This window comes from Enhydra lutris, unplaced genomic scaffold (assembly GCF_002288905.1).
Source record: "Enhydra lutris kenyoni isolate GAN:26980312 unplaced genomic scaffold, ASM228890v2 scaffoldscaffold46, whole genome shotgun sequence".
Classification (NCBI taxonomy): Eukaryota; Metazoa; Chordata; class Mammalia; order Carnivora; family Mustelidae; genus Enhydra; species Enhydra lutris.
The window spans coordinates 3,994,880-4,008,352 of record NW_019154130.1 but is presented as its reverse complement, the minus strand read 5'-3'; the positions used below and the strand labels follow the sequence as shown (position 1 = coordinate 4,008,352).

The 13,473-nt window shown below is 59.0% G+C and overlaps 1 protein-coding gene across 1 annotated transcript in view; it reads right to left on the bottom strand.

The window, feature by feature from the left end:
- LOC111156480 (nuclear receptor corepressor 2) overlaps positions 1-13,473 on the bottom strand; it is a 207,664-nt gene that overhangs the window by 140,858 nt on the left and 53,333 nt on the right. The window contains exon 3 of the mRNA XM_022517407.1: positions 2,642-2,852. Within this exon, the coding sequence (XP_022373115.1) occupies positions 2,642-2,746 (105 nt within the window). The 5' untranslated portion in view covers positions 2,747-2,852. The remainder of the gene's footprint in view (positions 1-2,641; positions 2,853-13,473) is intronic.

Here is a 13,473-nt window from a genome sequence, read left to right as displayed (position 1 = left end):
CCTTAGCTACTACAATAGGAGCCAGGACACGGGGCTCCTGCCTGGCTCTTAGGGGCATTTACCTTCCTGTGCCTTGACTTCTCCTCTTCCACACTCTGTCTTCTAGACTCAAAAAAAGGGGGACATCTCATAAACCCCGCCTATAAAATGGGCTGCTGGGAAAGGGTTAGAAGGCATGGGGCTCTAATGGGGGGAGGGGGAGAGTCTCCAGATTACAGACCCAATGCTGACCTCCTCCCAGCTAAGGGCAAGTGGCCCCAGCTGGGAAACATGCCCAGGACAGCAAGACCCCCCCCCAACCCCCAGGGTTACCAGAATTCTTCTTCCTCCCTTTCAGGTGACAAGCAGGGCTAGGCCACGCCAGCACAAAGCAGTGTGGTCAGGGACTGGGGGGACCCCACAGCCTCCACAACACTCAGGACAGACACGCCCCACCCCACAGCTGCCCCAGGGCCCCGCTCACCCCTGGCCTCAGCCTCCTGCCCGGAGTGGGTGGTGACGACTGGGTCCCGTCCAGCCACATCCTGCGTCACTGACAGCCCAGCGGGGGAAGAACAGGCGATGTTATGGGTCAGCCAGTGACCCCAAACAACTGGGAGAGGGCCCAGCTGAGCCAAAGGGCAGGAGGGACGGCAGGAGAGCAGGGGCTGCAGGGACCACAGGGAAGGGGGTGGGAGTGCAGTGGGTTCCCAGCAGGAGGGGACAAGACAGGAGAGAAGCCAGAGGCCTCTGCCAGGGGTCCTCAGGCAGCTGCAGGAACAGTGACAATAACGAGGAATAAAAACGCGGACACACCGGGAAGAGCGTGCGCCAGGTCCCGCCATAAACACTTACCATCGTTGCATTTAATGCCCGTGAGAATGTAGGAGATGGGTGCTCTCATTAACCCAATTTACGAATTAAAAACCAAGGCTCAGGGGCGCCTGGGTGGCTCAGTGGCTTAAAGCCTCTGCCTCCATTTCTGGTCATGATCTCAGGGTCCTGGGATGGAGCCCTGCGTCAGGCTCTCTGCTCAGCGGGCAGCCTGCTTCCCCCTCTGTCTCTACCTGCCTCTCTGCCTAATTGTGATCTCTCTCTCTATCAAATAAAATAAACAAATAAATAAAAACTGAGACTCAGAAGGGGTGAGCCACTGGGCCTGGCTCCTCCCCTACAGATTGGGAGTGTACGAGACCCACCCCACGGTGACTCGGAGCAGCCAGGGCAGCTGTCCGCACGGAAGGCTCCGCACAGAACGTCTGTCCTGCCCTACATGCCCAGTGAGTGAGAGGCCACGGTTTCGTTGTTGCTTCTGGTGATCACAATAAAGGTCACGACACTACATGACAATAACTCGCCCCCAAGAGCATGCTCCTTGGCCCTGGGCACACAGTAGGTGCTCAATAATAGAGGCATCCATGACGGGGGCGCAGAAGCCCGAAGCTGAAGCCGACCATCTCCCAGCCATGTCTCGCCTGAGGCCTACGGTTTAATCTTCTGGCCTCAGTCCCCTCATCTGCAAAGTAGGATAATAAATAACGCAAGATGCTCTTTCTCCGGGCTGTTTGGGAGACTCTGAAGACTTCCCCAGGGTCAAGTTCTTGTTATAGGACTCCATAATGTGCCCGGCTGGCTCTGAAAAGCATCCATGGAGCCCAAACCCTCAAGAGGCCGCTGTGTCTGGGCCACTGGGTTCACATGGTGCTGGAAAGGCCCTCCCATGCCACTTCCTCTCTTCTGATGAGGAGGAACCACGCCAAGCTGTACGCACGCATGCATGCGCGCACACACACACACACACACACACACACACACACACACAGAGGCCAGCAGAGCCAACCTCTCCCCCAGCTGCGACCGCAAGGCCCCACACCCCCTCACCAGGCTGCCAGTTGCTTGTACGGGGAGGCCCAAGACCCTGAGAGCCCTCTGGCAAGCACCAAAGACGTAGTACCCAGTAGGTGCCTAATAAATGCCAACAGACCAGAAGCAAAGGCCCATCCTTACAGCCACACACAGCTAGAGAAGCAGGCAGGAAACGGGGTCACTGGGAGGAGACAGTTTAGCAGAGCTGACCGAGGGCGCACACAAGTGTGCAGGCCAGCAAGTGAGACCACTTCTGCCTCCCCACGGGGAGGTCAGCCCCCAGGGAAGGGGCGGCTCCTCGGTGAGCAGAACCAACACCCCGGGTCCCCAAGTCGGGGCTTCAGAGACAGGATATGTTCTGAGCTTCATCCTCACAGGGCCCCAAGCAACACCACAGTGAATGAGCTCCAGAGCCGAGGAACAGGGAGGGGAGGGTCTCCCAGCAATGCCCACACCCCACCCCCAGCAAAAAGGGGCCCAGGGGAGGCTGGACTGCCAGGAAACTGTATTCAGCAGGTGCCCCATGTTTGTACGCAAATTCCCCTACTGGCTCTGAAAGACAGAGATCCCAGCTCAACCTGGCCCCAGTCTCCACCTTCCCAGCTTTCAAATGGGAACTGAGAGATTTAGCAAAGTTCCAGATGCCAGTGGTCTCTGCCATGGCACCCCATGTCCCCTCAGGGGACACAGGAACCCTGGCTGGCTACCGCTGGAGACACGGCAGCCCTCATGCAGACTCGGTGAGAGAAGAAGGCCCCAAAGGTGGCCCCAGGGAACACACACACCCCTTACTTACCGTGTGGGGCCGGGCGATCTGCACGGGGTAGGAAATGCCATGGGGCGGGTAGCGGGGCTCAGTGGCCCTCCACGTCTGCGCCACAGGCTGCGTGGATCCCGACATGGCGGTGAGTGTCCTGGGGCTCTTGGGCCCCAATAATCTCTCAGTGGTCACTAAGGTTAAAAGCCAGTCCTTGTCATCTGGTTGTGGGTCGCCCTGTCACAGGCACCTGAGAGAAAACCAGAGAAGAAACAAGATCAGCCACAGGGCAATGGCCATTCCGGGGACCCTGGTGGGGCCCTCTAGTCATTCTTTCGGTCCCTGAGGAAGGGCCAGCACACAGGCCCTCCTCCATGCCGCTGGGGCACTCCCTGCCCACTGACAGCGGGAGACGCGACCGGCATGTGAGGGACCGCTGAGCCACAGACCAGGCCAACAGGTGCCACAAGAGCCACATCATGGAAAGCCATGACCCCACCCCCAACCAAGGCCCTCACCCAGCAGGCACAGGAATCCCCGCTCTGGGGACACTGACCCTACCGATGGCTCCCGGGTGCCCTCAGCCCCCTGATTTCAACCCATGGAACCCCAACTCTGTAGACGCTGCTTCACCCATCCCCAAAGGGTCCCAAGGGCTCCCCCCACCCAACCTCACCTCATGGAACCCCAAGTCTATGGGGCCCACCCCCAAAAGTGTCCCAAGCCCTGTCGACCAACCGAACCCACCCCAGGACCTCTCCGTGTTTCTGAGTCACCAGCGCAAAGTTTTCCGAAAGCACCCAGTTCTGGCAGGCAGCTGAACCTGTCCTGGGAGGCACGGCCAGGGTGAGGCACACATGAGTGTCCTGGGCCGTGGTGGGCAGGGTCAGCTCCAGCAGGACCCAGGTCATAGTGGGACCCCACAGGCCTGCCTGGGCCTCTCCGCGACCCTGTGCAGGAGCAGAGCTGGGAGTGAGGGGTTGGGCAGGGGTGGTGAGGGGATGAGGTACAGGTGGGGGAAACAGCAAAGGACACGGGCAGGAGCCAGCAGGGCCCCAGATGGCTGCTGGGGGCCGGGTAAACACTGCCTTCCTCGGGGGAGAAACCACCCAAGTCTCCAGGATAAAATGAATCTCAAGCAACAGTCCAGTGTCTTTATAGGTGGGGAAACTGAGACTCGGGAAGAAGAAAGGACTCAAGTCAAGGGAGCAAGGAGGCCCTCGGTCAGAAGCTGCGTTTGCCTGGAAATCTCTGGGGGCCTCCATCCCACCCAGGATCCAACTCTCCCTCTCCGGCCGCGGCTTCACGGGCCCACCCAGGTTACCCTCAGCTCCGCTGCCTAAGCCCAGAGCGAGAGCCCACCCCACCCTCAGCGGCCCCTCAGAAAAGTGTGTCCGTCAGGCTCCGCCATGTGCAGCCCCATCCCGCAGCAGAGGAAACCCCAAAATGGCACAGAGCCCCCACCCTGGATGCCCTGGCGTGCTGGGGAGGGCTGGGGTAGCATCTCCAGCGATCAGCCAAACAGAACACACCCCCAGCTCCCCATCACCTCATGGCGTCCCTCATCGCCATCCCCTGCCACTGACGAGGTGGACGCCTCCTCCGAGATGGACACCTGGACCTTCCGCCGGTGACTGGCCTGGTGGGGGTCTAATGTGAAAGAATGCTGGAGGGAGGACGGAGATGGCAGGGGTCAGAGGAGGAAGGAGACCCCTATCTGGGGGCCTAACTGTGTCCCACTCCCCACCCCCATCTTCCATGGCTTTAAACTAAGCAAGTCCTTTCTGGGAACCATCCTCCCTCCTCTGGCTCCAGGACTGGTCACGTGATCCAGGTCGGGCCAATCAGATTCCTGAATCCCAGGGCCAGGGATTGGTTCAGAGATGGGCATGTGACCAAAACTAGGCCAATGAGAAGCAGTCTTGAGAGTTTTGCTGGAGGAAACCAGGAAGGGGCGGAGTGCTCTGTGGCCACCTCATGGCAGGTGTCTGCCCAACAACGACACCAACCGGCCAGAGGACGGAGCTGAGGGTGGAGAGAGCATAGTCGGGTCCTGGAGACCGCCATGCCTGAAGGCAGTAGAAGCCTGCTCCTTCGTTCAGGAGAGCTGAGACACTCCTGTGTGTTTTGCTTCGCCAGCCCAACCTGGGTTTCTGTCACTTGCCACCACAAGTTCTGACTCACCCAGCGAAGAAAGGAGTCAGAGACCAAAACACCCGCAAGCACCTCAGGAAGTTCCCTCGTGGGCTTGTCCCAGCCGACAGGATGCACCGTGTAATTTTTACGAGCGTAGGAACACCTGCTCGGCTAACAGGCGCTACGAGTATCGCTCTCACTAGAACCTTCTCTGCACTGGCTCTAGTCAGGGGTTAGTGATGCTTTGATGTAGGGGAGGGGAGGGACCTGCGCTGCCAGTTCCCACCAAGGGCAATGGGGCATCTGTCCTGCAGCCCGGAGAGAGGCCTTGAGAGAGGGGCCGGTGTGGCCACTGCTGCTGGACCCCGTTCCAGAATTCCCACTGTTCCAGTTCATTCCAAGCCCAGGAGACCCCCCCGCCAATCAATGCGGCGATGCAAATTCTAGTCTGCTCTCTCCGGGCTTTCAGCAGTTGCCTCCCTCTCTCCGAGGGGGTGAGGCCAGCACATTGGTGGGGGAGACGCTCACACTCCTTGCCCCCCTTCCAAGAGCACCTCGGGCAACTTCCAAATCGCTATGTGATTCTACACCGCAGAAGGCGGCCGAGAAGGCTGATTTTCCCACAGCTTTCCTGATTGCCGCCTCTGCCAAATGCTCACGAGTGTGGTACACGTGGGCTCCAGGAGCCAGGGAGGTGACACCTTTCCAAACCAGCCCTGGAGAATCCTCGGCGGTATCCCCACCCCCCCCACACCAAGGACAGGGTCTGGCTGGCTTCCCACTCCCTCAAGACACACGGTGCGTCCACCGCCAAGCTTGGGAGGGCTTCAGCCATCAACAGGTCACCCCAGCAGCTCCCTGACAAGTGTCCTCCCACGCATGTCATCCCCAAAGCCAGGGGACTCTGGCTTTCACCACGAGCTTACTTAAGAAACCCAATTTCCATCCCTTCCAACCTCAGTCCCATTTATTGCCAGCTCAAAAAAAAAATTTTTTTCTTTCTTTCTTTCTTTTTTTTTTTTTTTTAGGAAAACATTTTGGTGGTTCCTCCAAAAGTTAAACATAGAATTACCAAATGACCCAGCAAGTCCAATCCTGGGCACATACCCAAAAGAACAGAAAACTGGGACTCAAACAAATGCATGTATACGAACGTTCATAGCATTATTCGCAACAGCCAAAAGGTGGGAACAGCCCAAAAGTCCACCAACTGACGAACAGACAAACCAATTGTGGTCCATCCATACAGTGGAACATGATTTAGTCACAAAAAGAAATGAACCACTGACACAGGCCACACCACAGACGAACCTCGAAAACATCACGCTAAGAAAAAGAAGCCGGTCACAAAGGGCCAGATCGTGCCTCTGTCCACTTACAGGAAGTACCCGGAAGAGGCAAACCCGCAGAGACAGAAAACAGACTGGAGGCTTCGAGGGCTGAGGGGGTGAGCAGGGACTGCTGATGACCCCCAGGTTCCCAGGTTCGCCACACAGTGAGGGAAACGTGTTAAAATTAGGTAAAGGGAGGATTTGCATAACACTGTGAATGGAAAAACAAATTTAAGCATTGACTTCATGGAGGTTTGAATGTGAACCACAAGAAGAAATAGAACACTCCTTCATCAAAGACACGGGGCGGGGAGGATGAGGGAGCCCCAAGGGACGGCAGGGGGGGTACCCCGGATCTGGACTGGGCTGGAAGGTGTTCTGAAGACGAACCCAGACAGCAGCAGGGATAGGACGCGGCAGGCCTGATCCCACACCGTGGGTTTGGTGGCTTTGGGGTCAGGTGAGGGTAGTGGGCGCTGTTTATTTACAGGAACTCGGGGGCTGAGCCCCAAGCGAGTGAATAAGGCAGGGCCCAGCCACAGAGGGTCTCAGTGCCCCCACAGGGTGCCACAAGCAGCAAACTGTGAGCTGAGAGAAGGAAGCCCAGTCTAGCCCAGCCTCGGGGAGGGCGAGGGGGCATCAGGGAGCACTTTCCAGAACGGGCACAAGACGGTCAGAGGGAGTCAGGTGGAGGCCGTCGCCCAAGCGGGAGCCCAGAGGTGAGACCAGGCACCATGCACTTGAGAAATTCATTGAGTGAGCACAAGACAGGGAGGGCGCACCATCGCTCAGGGCTCCCGGGGCATGGCAAGGATGGATTCTGTTCTTGGGGCCCCGAGGAGCCACGGGCAGTGGCTGGAGAAGTAAAGGGTCAGTGTGTTTCCAAACAGCCAGCCAGGAGACCTGGAGGCTGCTGCGGACATCCAAGCAAGAGACGACGCTGGCAGGACCGGAACTGCGGTCACAGAGCAGGAGAAGCAGGCAGGAAGGTTGGGACGGAGCTCACTGAGGGACAGGGACCCTCCGGCCTGCTGGGAGGACAGCATGCTTGGGAAGTGTTGCCATCACGCCTGGTAAACAGCAGGTGCTCAATGAGGCCAACTCAAAAAGGTCAGAGCTCAAAGGAGGGAAGACGGCACTCGGGAGAGGTTAAGAACTTGCTGAGTCAGGTGGCAGGAGATGCTTCTGAGCCCCAGAGCCCCAGAAGGGGCCACGAGAGGCCCATTCAGGCCTTACACACCCAAGCCACAAACCGCGACACCAGGGCCACCGAGCCAGTCAGCGGAGGGCCAAGAACTGCAGGGCTGCCCACGGCAGGGGATCCCATGCACAGACCAGGATGGGGCTCCCCATGAATGGCCCACGGTGGGGCCCCCCACACACACAGCAGGGGCTCCAGTGTGGCTTCCCACCACACCTACCCCGGAGGCAGCATCCAGCAAGGGCCCCTGGGCAGTCCCCGGGAGAGCCCACGGGCTGCGGGTCCCCTGCGCCGGCACCCCACAGTCCTAACCTCCCATCCCTTGTTCCGTCGCTGCGTGGCTTTGGTAAGGCTTCCAGACCCGCAGGAGGAAGCTCGCTGCTCCAGGTTCTGTCTGCCTTGATCCCCGCTGCACCCCCAGAGCCTCTTCAGTGGGCCCGGAACACAGCAGGTGCTCGACCAGGGAACCTGTCCAGGCAAGTGCCAGCAACACCAGGTGAGGCCAGAGCCTGCTGCCCCCACATTCCCCTCCGGCCCCAGGCCGGACGGAGGCACATTCCATAGATTTTCCATGTCCTGTGCGGCTGGCTTCAGCTCTGGGGAGGGTGGAATTACAGCAAGCCGGGGCTGGGATGTCTCTGAGAGTGGGGGGAGTGTGGGCAGGGGGGCGGGGGTGTGCTCGTTAAGGTGCCGAGACCACTGAAATGTGCCTGGGAGCCTTCGGACCTGAGCCCAGCCTTCGGAGAAGATGAAAGGGCAGCTGTCTGCACCACACAAGCCCAAAACTTTCCCGTAACTAATGGGCACAGACATCGGAACTTGTGGCAGGTGGGGGAGCCTCAGCTGTCGGCAGAGAGAAGCCCCCAGCACACGCACACACAGGCACGCTCGCCAGAATCCTCTCGGGGGCTGGGCCAAGCCGCAGGTCCCACACAGGGGATGGGGTCCCTTGTACCCTCGTCCCCATGGTCCATCCGGGCCAGAGAAACATTCATGTGCCAGGAACCCCACGGCCCCCCTCGCTGCTGCCCTTGAGCATCTAGAAGGGCGTGGGACGGTTCAGTAGCTACTTGACCAATATTTGGTTTGGTTCACTGCTGAGTGCCCCACAAGTGCGGGCACACAGTAGGTGTGCTGGTTTCCTGGGACAGCGGTAAACAAATGACTGCACGCTGGATGGCTGAAAGCCACCGAAACGCATCCTCTCACTGTTCCGCAGGCCAGGAGTCCCAAATCGAGATGTAGGCAGGGCCACGCTCCCCGCCCCAGAGGCTCTGGGATCCTTCCTGCCTCCTCCAGCTGCTGGTGGCCCAGGCGTCCCTTGGCCTGGGGCCGCCTCACTGCCGTCCCTGCTGGTCATCACCTGGCCCTGTCCCTCATGTCTGCGTGTCCTCTCCTCTGGGAAGGACCCAGTCACTGGGTTCCGGGCCCGCCCTTATCCACTAATGATATCTGCAAAGACCCTCTTTCCAAATATGATCACATTCCCAGATTCTGGGTGGACGTGAATTAGAGGACTGGAGTTAGATTTAGCCCAATAAGGTCGGTGCTCGATAAATGTTTTGTTCGCGGCTAGAATCCAGAGCCTGGCACAGCGTCTGGCACACAGTAGGCATCCAGCGAATATCTACCAAACAGCCCGGGCCCGGGAGAACAGAGAGCTGAAGCCAGCATGGGGCACGTGTGCACGGGGCCTGTTCTGGGATGTGAGGTTAGGGTTTGGCGGAAACAGCAGCTAGAACAAAGTTGACTGTTTACACATTGAGTTTCTAGTTTCCTTTTTTTTTTTTTTTTAAAGACTTTATTCACTTATTTGACAGAGATCACAAGCAGGCAGAGAGGCAGGCAGAGAGAGGAGGAAGCAGGCTCCCCGCTGAGCAGAGAGCCAGATGCAGGGCTCGATCCTACAACCCTGAGATCATGACCTGAGCTGAAGGCAGAGGCTTAGCGCACTGAGCCACCAGGTGCCCCGAGTCTCTAGTTTCTGAAGTACTGTAAGAATGGGGAGCCCGCCAACTATCTGCCTCCTGGTGCAGGGTGGATGCCCGGGATCTGGCTCTCGGCAGAGCTCCAAGACAGAAAGCCCCACGGAAGGTGGCCCCAGTGAGCCCAGAGGAGCCTCCACAGCTCACCACCTTCAACCACGGTTCCAACAACCTTAAAGGGCAAGTTCTGAGACACAGTGGCAGAAAAAGACCCCAAATCCTTGCTGAGTTGCCATTCTAGCAGGCAAGACAGGAGTCACAGTAGGACTGTTGGGACGTGTTTGTGGCATGGAGAAAAACAGAAGCATGAGAGGGGCAGACAGGGGCCACGGCAGGGGGAGGCGGGATGGTCGAGACAGCCTCACCAGAGAGGGTCTTTAAGTAAAGACGCGGAAGGGGAGAGAAAGGGGAGAAGGGAGGTATGCCGATGTCTGGGGAAGCTGCTTCAGGCAGAGGGAACAGGCAGTGCAAAGGCCCTGAGGAGAGGAAGGAACTGCAGGGAGGCCCGGATGCTAAGAGTGGAGTAAGCCGGGCCCCAGGAGGTCACACAGCCTCTCTCTCTGAGCAAGAAGGGAAGGCGTCGCCCCTCTGGACAGCAGTGGCGCTTGAGGTTTCTGCCACCAAGCCAGCCCCTGGCGCCCCTGTGGTAAAGGAAATTTCAGCTGCTCCTTCCATCAGGGGGTCTCGGGCCCGGGGTCTCTGAGCATCGTATGCGCGTAAAAGGACCAGCCCATCTGGGATCTTAATACTATTACAGCCACCAATTCAGGGTCCCACAGAAAATAGGCCCCTGCACCCCCTCCCATGCAGGCAGGATCAGCTGCCACTGACCCGGCACAGAGCTCCCTGGACTCCCCAAGGAGGAGTCAGGAGCCCAACCAAGGCTCGCTAGTGGCTCTGTCCGAAGAGTCGCAGCCCTGAGGGGCCCAGGGTCTGCACATTCGGCCCTCAGGAGTGCTGCCTGCCCACCCCCAAGCTGAGGCCGGTCAATACAAGCCCACCCCGAACGGGTCTCTGCCCCACTCCAGTCGGTCGCGAGTATCTGAGCATCTCGGATGTGCGGACACGATACCAGGCACTGGGGTCACGGCAGCCGACCAGGCGGGCAGAAACGCTGCCAACCAGAGCGGCCATCCAATGATGGGCCTGTCCCGACAGAGGGAGCAGCTCCTCACCCCAGGTACTCAACAGAGGATGGATGGGGAGGGAAGGACGGGCAGGTGGACAGATGGATGAAAGAGGGAGGGAGGGAGGAAGGGGAGAGGGAGGAGGCAATGGATGGATGGATGGATGGATGGATGGATGGATGGAACAAACAGGACGGACAAATCAGCAGAGGGACTCGATTTAACCGTCCCACCATCCACAGTTTTCTGGGTCTCACTTTTTAAAGCAAGCCCCAGAGCCAAGCCTGCTTTCATCCCACTGATACTCCCACATCAGGCTCCCAGTCAGGCACAGCTGGGGACACATACATGCACCATCATGCCCATGAACCCCCAAACCTGCACAACTGCACCCCAAGTCCCCTCCAGTCCCAAACTCCAGAATCAGAACAAGGATTTTCTCAGAACACTGAGAAAAGATCCATGGAAAGCTCGACACCCACAGATGAGTCCCCAAAATGAGTCCCCACATTAAGTCCTCCATGACTCAAGTTCCCTCTGCTACTCGAAATATGGGGGGGGGGGCGAGGGGAGGGCAAGTTGACAATAATGAAGGTGGCAATGTCTGTCGCTGGGCAGGTCCTATCACTCTCCCCACTTTGCAAATGAGCAAACTGAGGCTGGGTCTGACCAAATAAAGGCCAGAGCAAGTCCCCAGGACAAGGAGGGTATGCAAGACCTGCACCCAAACACAGAGAAGGCAGAGGGCTTCCTGCGGGAGGAGTGAGCTGGGCCTCGCAGGGTCTGGACGAGGGAGGAAGGGGCTGCTCACTCAACACCGTCTTTCTGCAAGTGGGGAAACTGAGGCCCCAGAAGAGGCAGGCACGCACATGGCAGGCTGGGGCTTCATGGCCAGACTCTGCCTTCCTCAGTGGGATCCCACAGCCCACACAGTCCGGGCGTCCAGTGAAGCGGGCTGGGTGGCCCGAGCAGAGCCCCCCTCAGACACCCCAGGGGAACAACACCCAGGGCCGTGGGGACGAAAGCTAAGTGTCCACAGGGATGGCCAGGTGCCCAGACAGAGCCCTGGACTGGCCACAGCCTGCACCCGCCTTCTAAGGCAAACCAGAGGCCTGGTAGCAAACACACCGCGGGCACCTGGTCCACCTCTCGCGTCCCCTCAAAAGGATCCCCAGCCACAGCTAGAGCCCCCACCGCCCCAGATTCTGCTTCACTGCCCGCCCCCGCAGTTCCTCCGAGCGCCGCGATCTATCCACAGTCCTACCTGAGCCACAGGTGACATTCATCAGGCACCAACACTAGGGGAAGGTTCCCATCTCCCTCACCAAACTGGACAGCCCTGTTCAACAGATCAGGAAACCGAGGCTCAGAGAAGTGGACTCACTTGCCTGAGGTCACACAGCCGGCAGGCAATCAGGTCCAGCCACGCACACCCTCCCCAGAGGGAGCAGAAGAGTGGCCCAGCTCAGGGCTGCCAAGGAGGCCCGCTCGGGTCTCCAATCTCACTGGTACATTTGCGTCCACTGGGCCGGGCTAGCTCAGCTGCCCAGCCCTGCCCACCGCCCCCACCCTCCCCACCACAGCCAAATCTGCTCACAATCCTTCCCTCCTGGACTACTTCCCCTGCCTTTCAATTTTAAAGGCGGGGGAGAGAGAGAAGCCACAATTGTGACAAAGCATCGCCGCACACAAGGTCACCAGGTCCCACACGAGGGCCCCTGTCGCGCGACTCGCCCTCCCTCCTGGGTGTCTCACGGACATGACGCCCGATTTTCCCTGGCTCTTCCTCATCAGGTTCTGGGCGCCCCGGGAGGGACGTGTTTTCCATTAGGCCCAGCTCTTCCATCTGGGCTTCCAAACAGCAATTTTTTCTGCAGAGGGAAGGGGGGGAGACCGGAGAGGACGCTGGTGTCCGGGTTGTGGGGGAGGGGCGCTGGCACCAGCTGTGCACCCGGGCACGCTGCTCGACCCTCCGCACAGCCACCCCCAGGGCTTGGATCGGAGCGGACAGCAGGCATCCATGTCGGGGCTCAGCACGGTCGGTGCCCGTTCACCGTGACTACTCATCCATGCACAGGGGGCCCGTGACTGCATCCTAACCCAGGACCCTGGGAGGGTCAAGGACGTGGGGCTCGGGGTCCCGGGTCCGTCGGCCTCGGTGCCTGGACAGGAATAAACTGACACCCAAGGAGTAAATGGGCCACAGAGCCCAGCTCTTGGCATTCTGCTGAGTAAAAGAAGCCAGACACAGAAGGACAAACACTGTGATTTCACTCATAGGAGGTGCCCAGAACAGTCAGAGGCAGAAAGAAAGTAGAAGGGTGGTGGCCAAGACCTGGAGGACGGGGTACGGGGAGTTCATGTTTAACGGAGACAATTTCTGTTCTGCAAGACAAGAGAGCTCTGGAGATGAAGGTGGTGACGTTTGCACAATCAGGTGAATGTCCAGAACGCTACTGAACGGTACACTTACAAATGGTTGAGATGGTAACATTTTTGTTAGGTCTCTCACACCATAATCAGAAAAATAAATAAATAAACAAACAAATAAGCGGGGGGGGGGGACACACGCCTCCTCCAGGGAGGCCTCCCTGATTGCTAACCCAGGCACCCAGCTAGGCCAGTATCACTCTGTTGGTGGCTCCCAATGCCCAGGCTGCCCCATGAAAGAGACGGTGGTGCCGAAGGTCCTGCCGGGGGTCTTGGCATGCAACGGCCCCTGCCAGCCAGGTACTGAGAGGGACAGCAGTCAAGACCTCACCCCCAACCCAGGCAGCCCCCAGCCCAGGCATCCTCGGGGGAGGCCTGAGAGGCCAGGACACAGGGACAGGCTGGCCTGAAACCCCACTGCCAGTCTGCCGGCCCCGCCCATCACTCGCCAAGACCCTGTGGGGGCAGGGGGCCACCCCGAGGGAGCAGGGGTAGCAGACTCTGGGTTCCCACCAGCTTCCCTGCATCAACATCTGGCAAATGTGTCCACAGCTGTACAGCTGCCGGAAACGCCTCCCCCTGCCCCTCCTCCACGCACGCCGGGCCCTCAAGGACGGCTTTCTGAGGAATTTATGGGGTCGTCCCGAGTACTTCAGGGCAG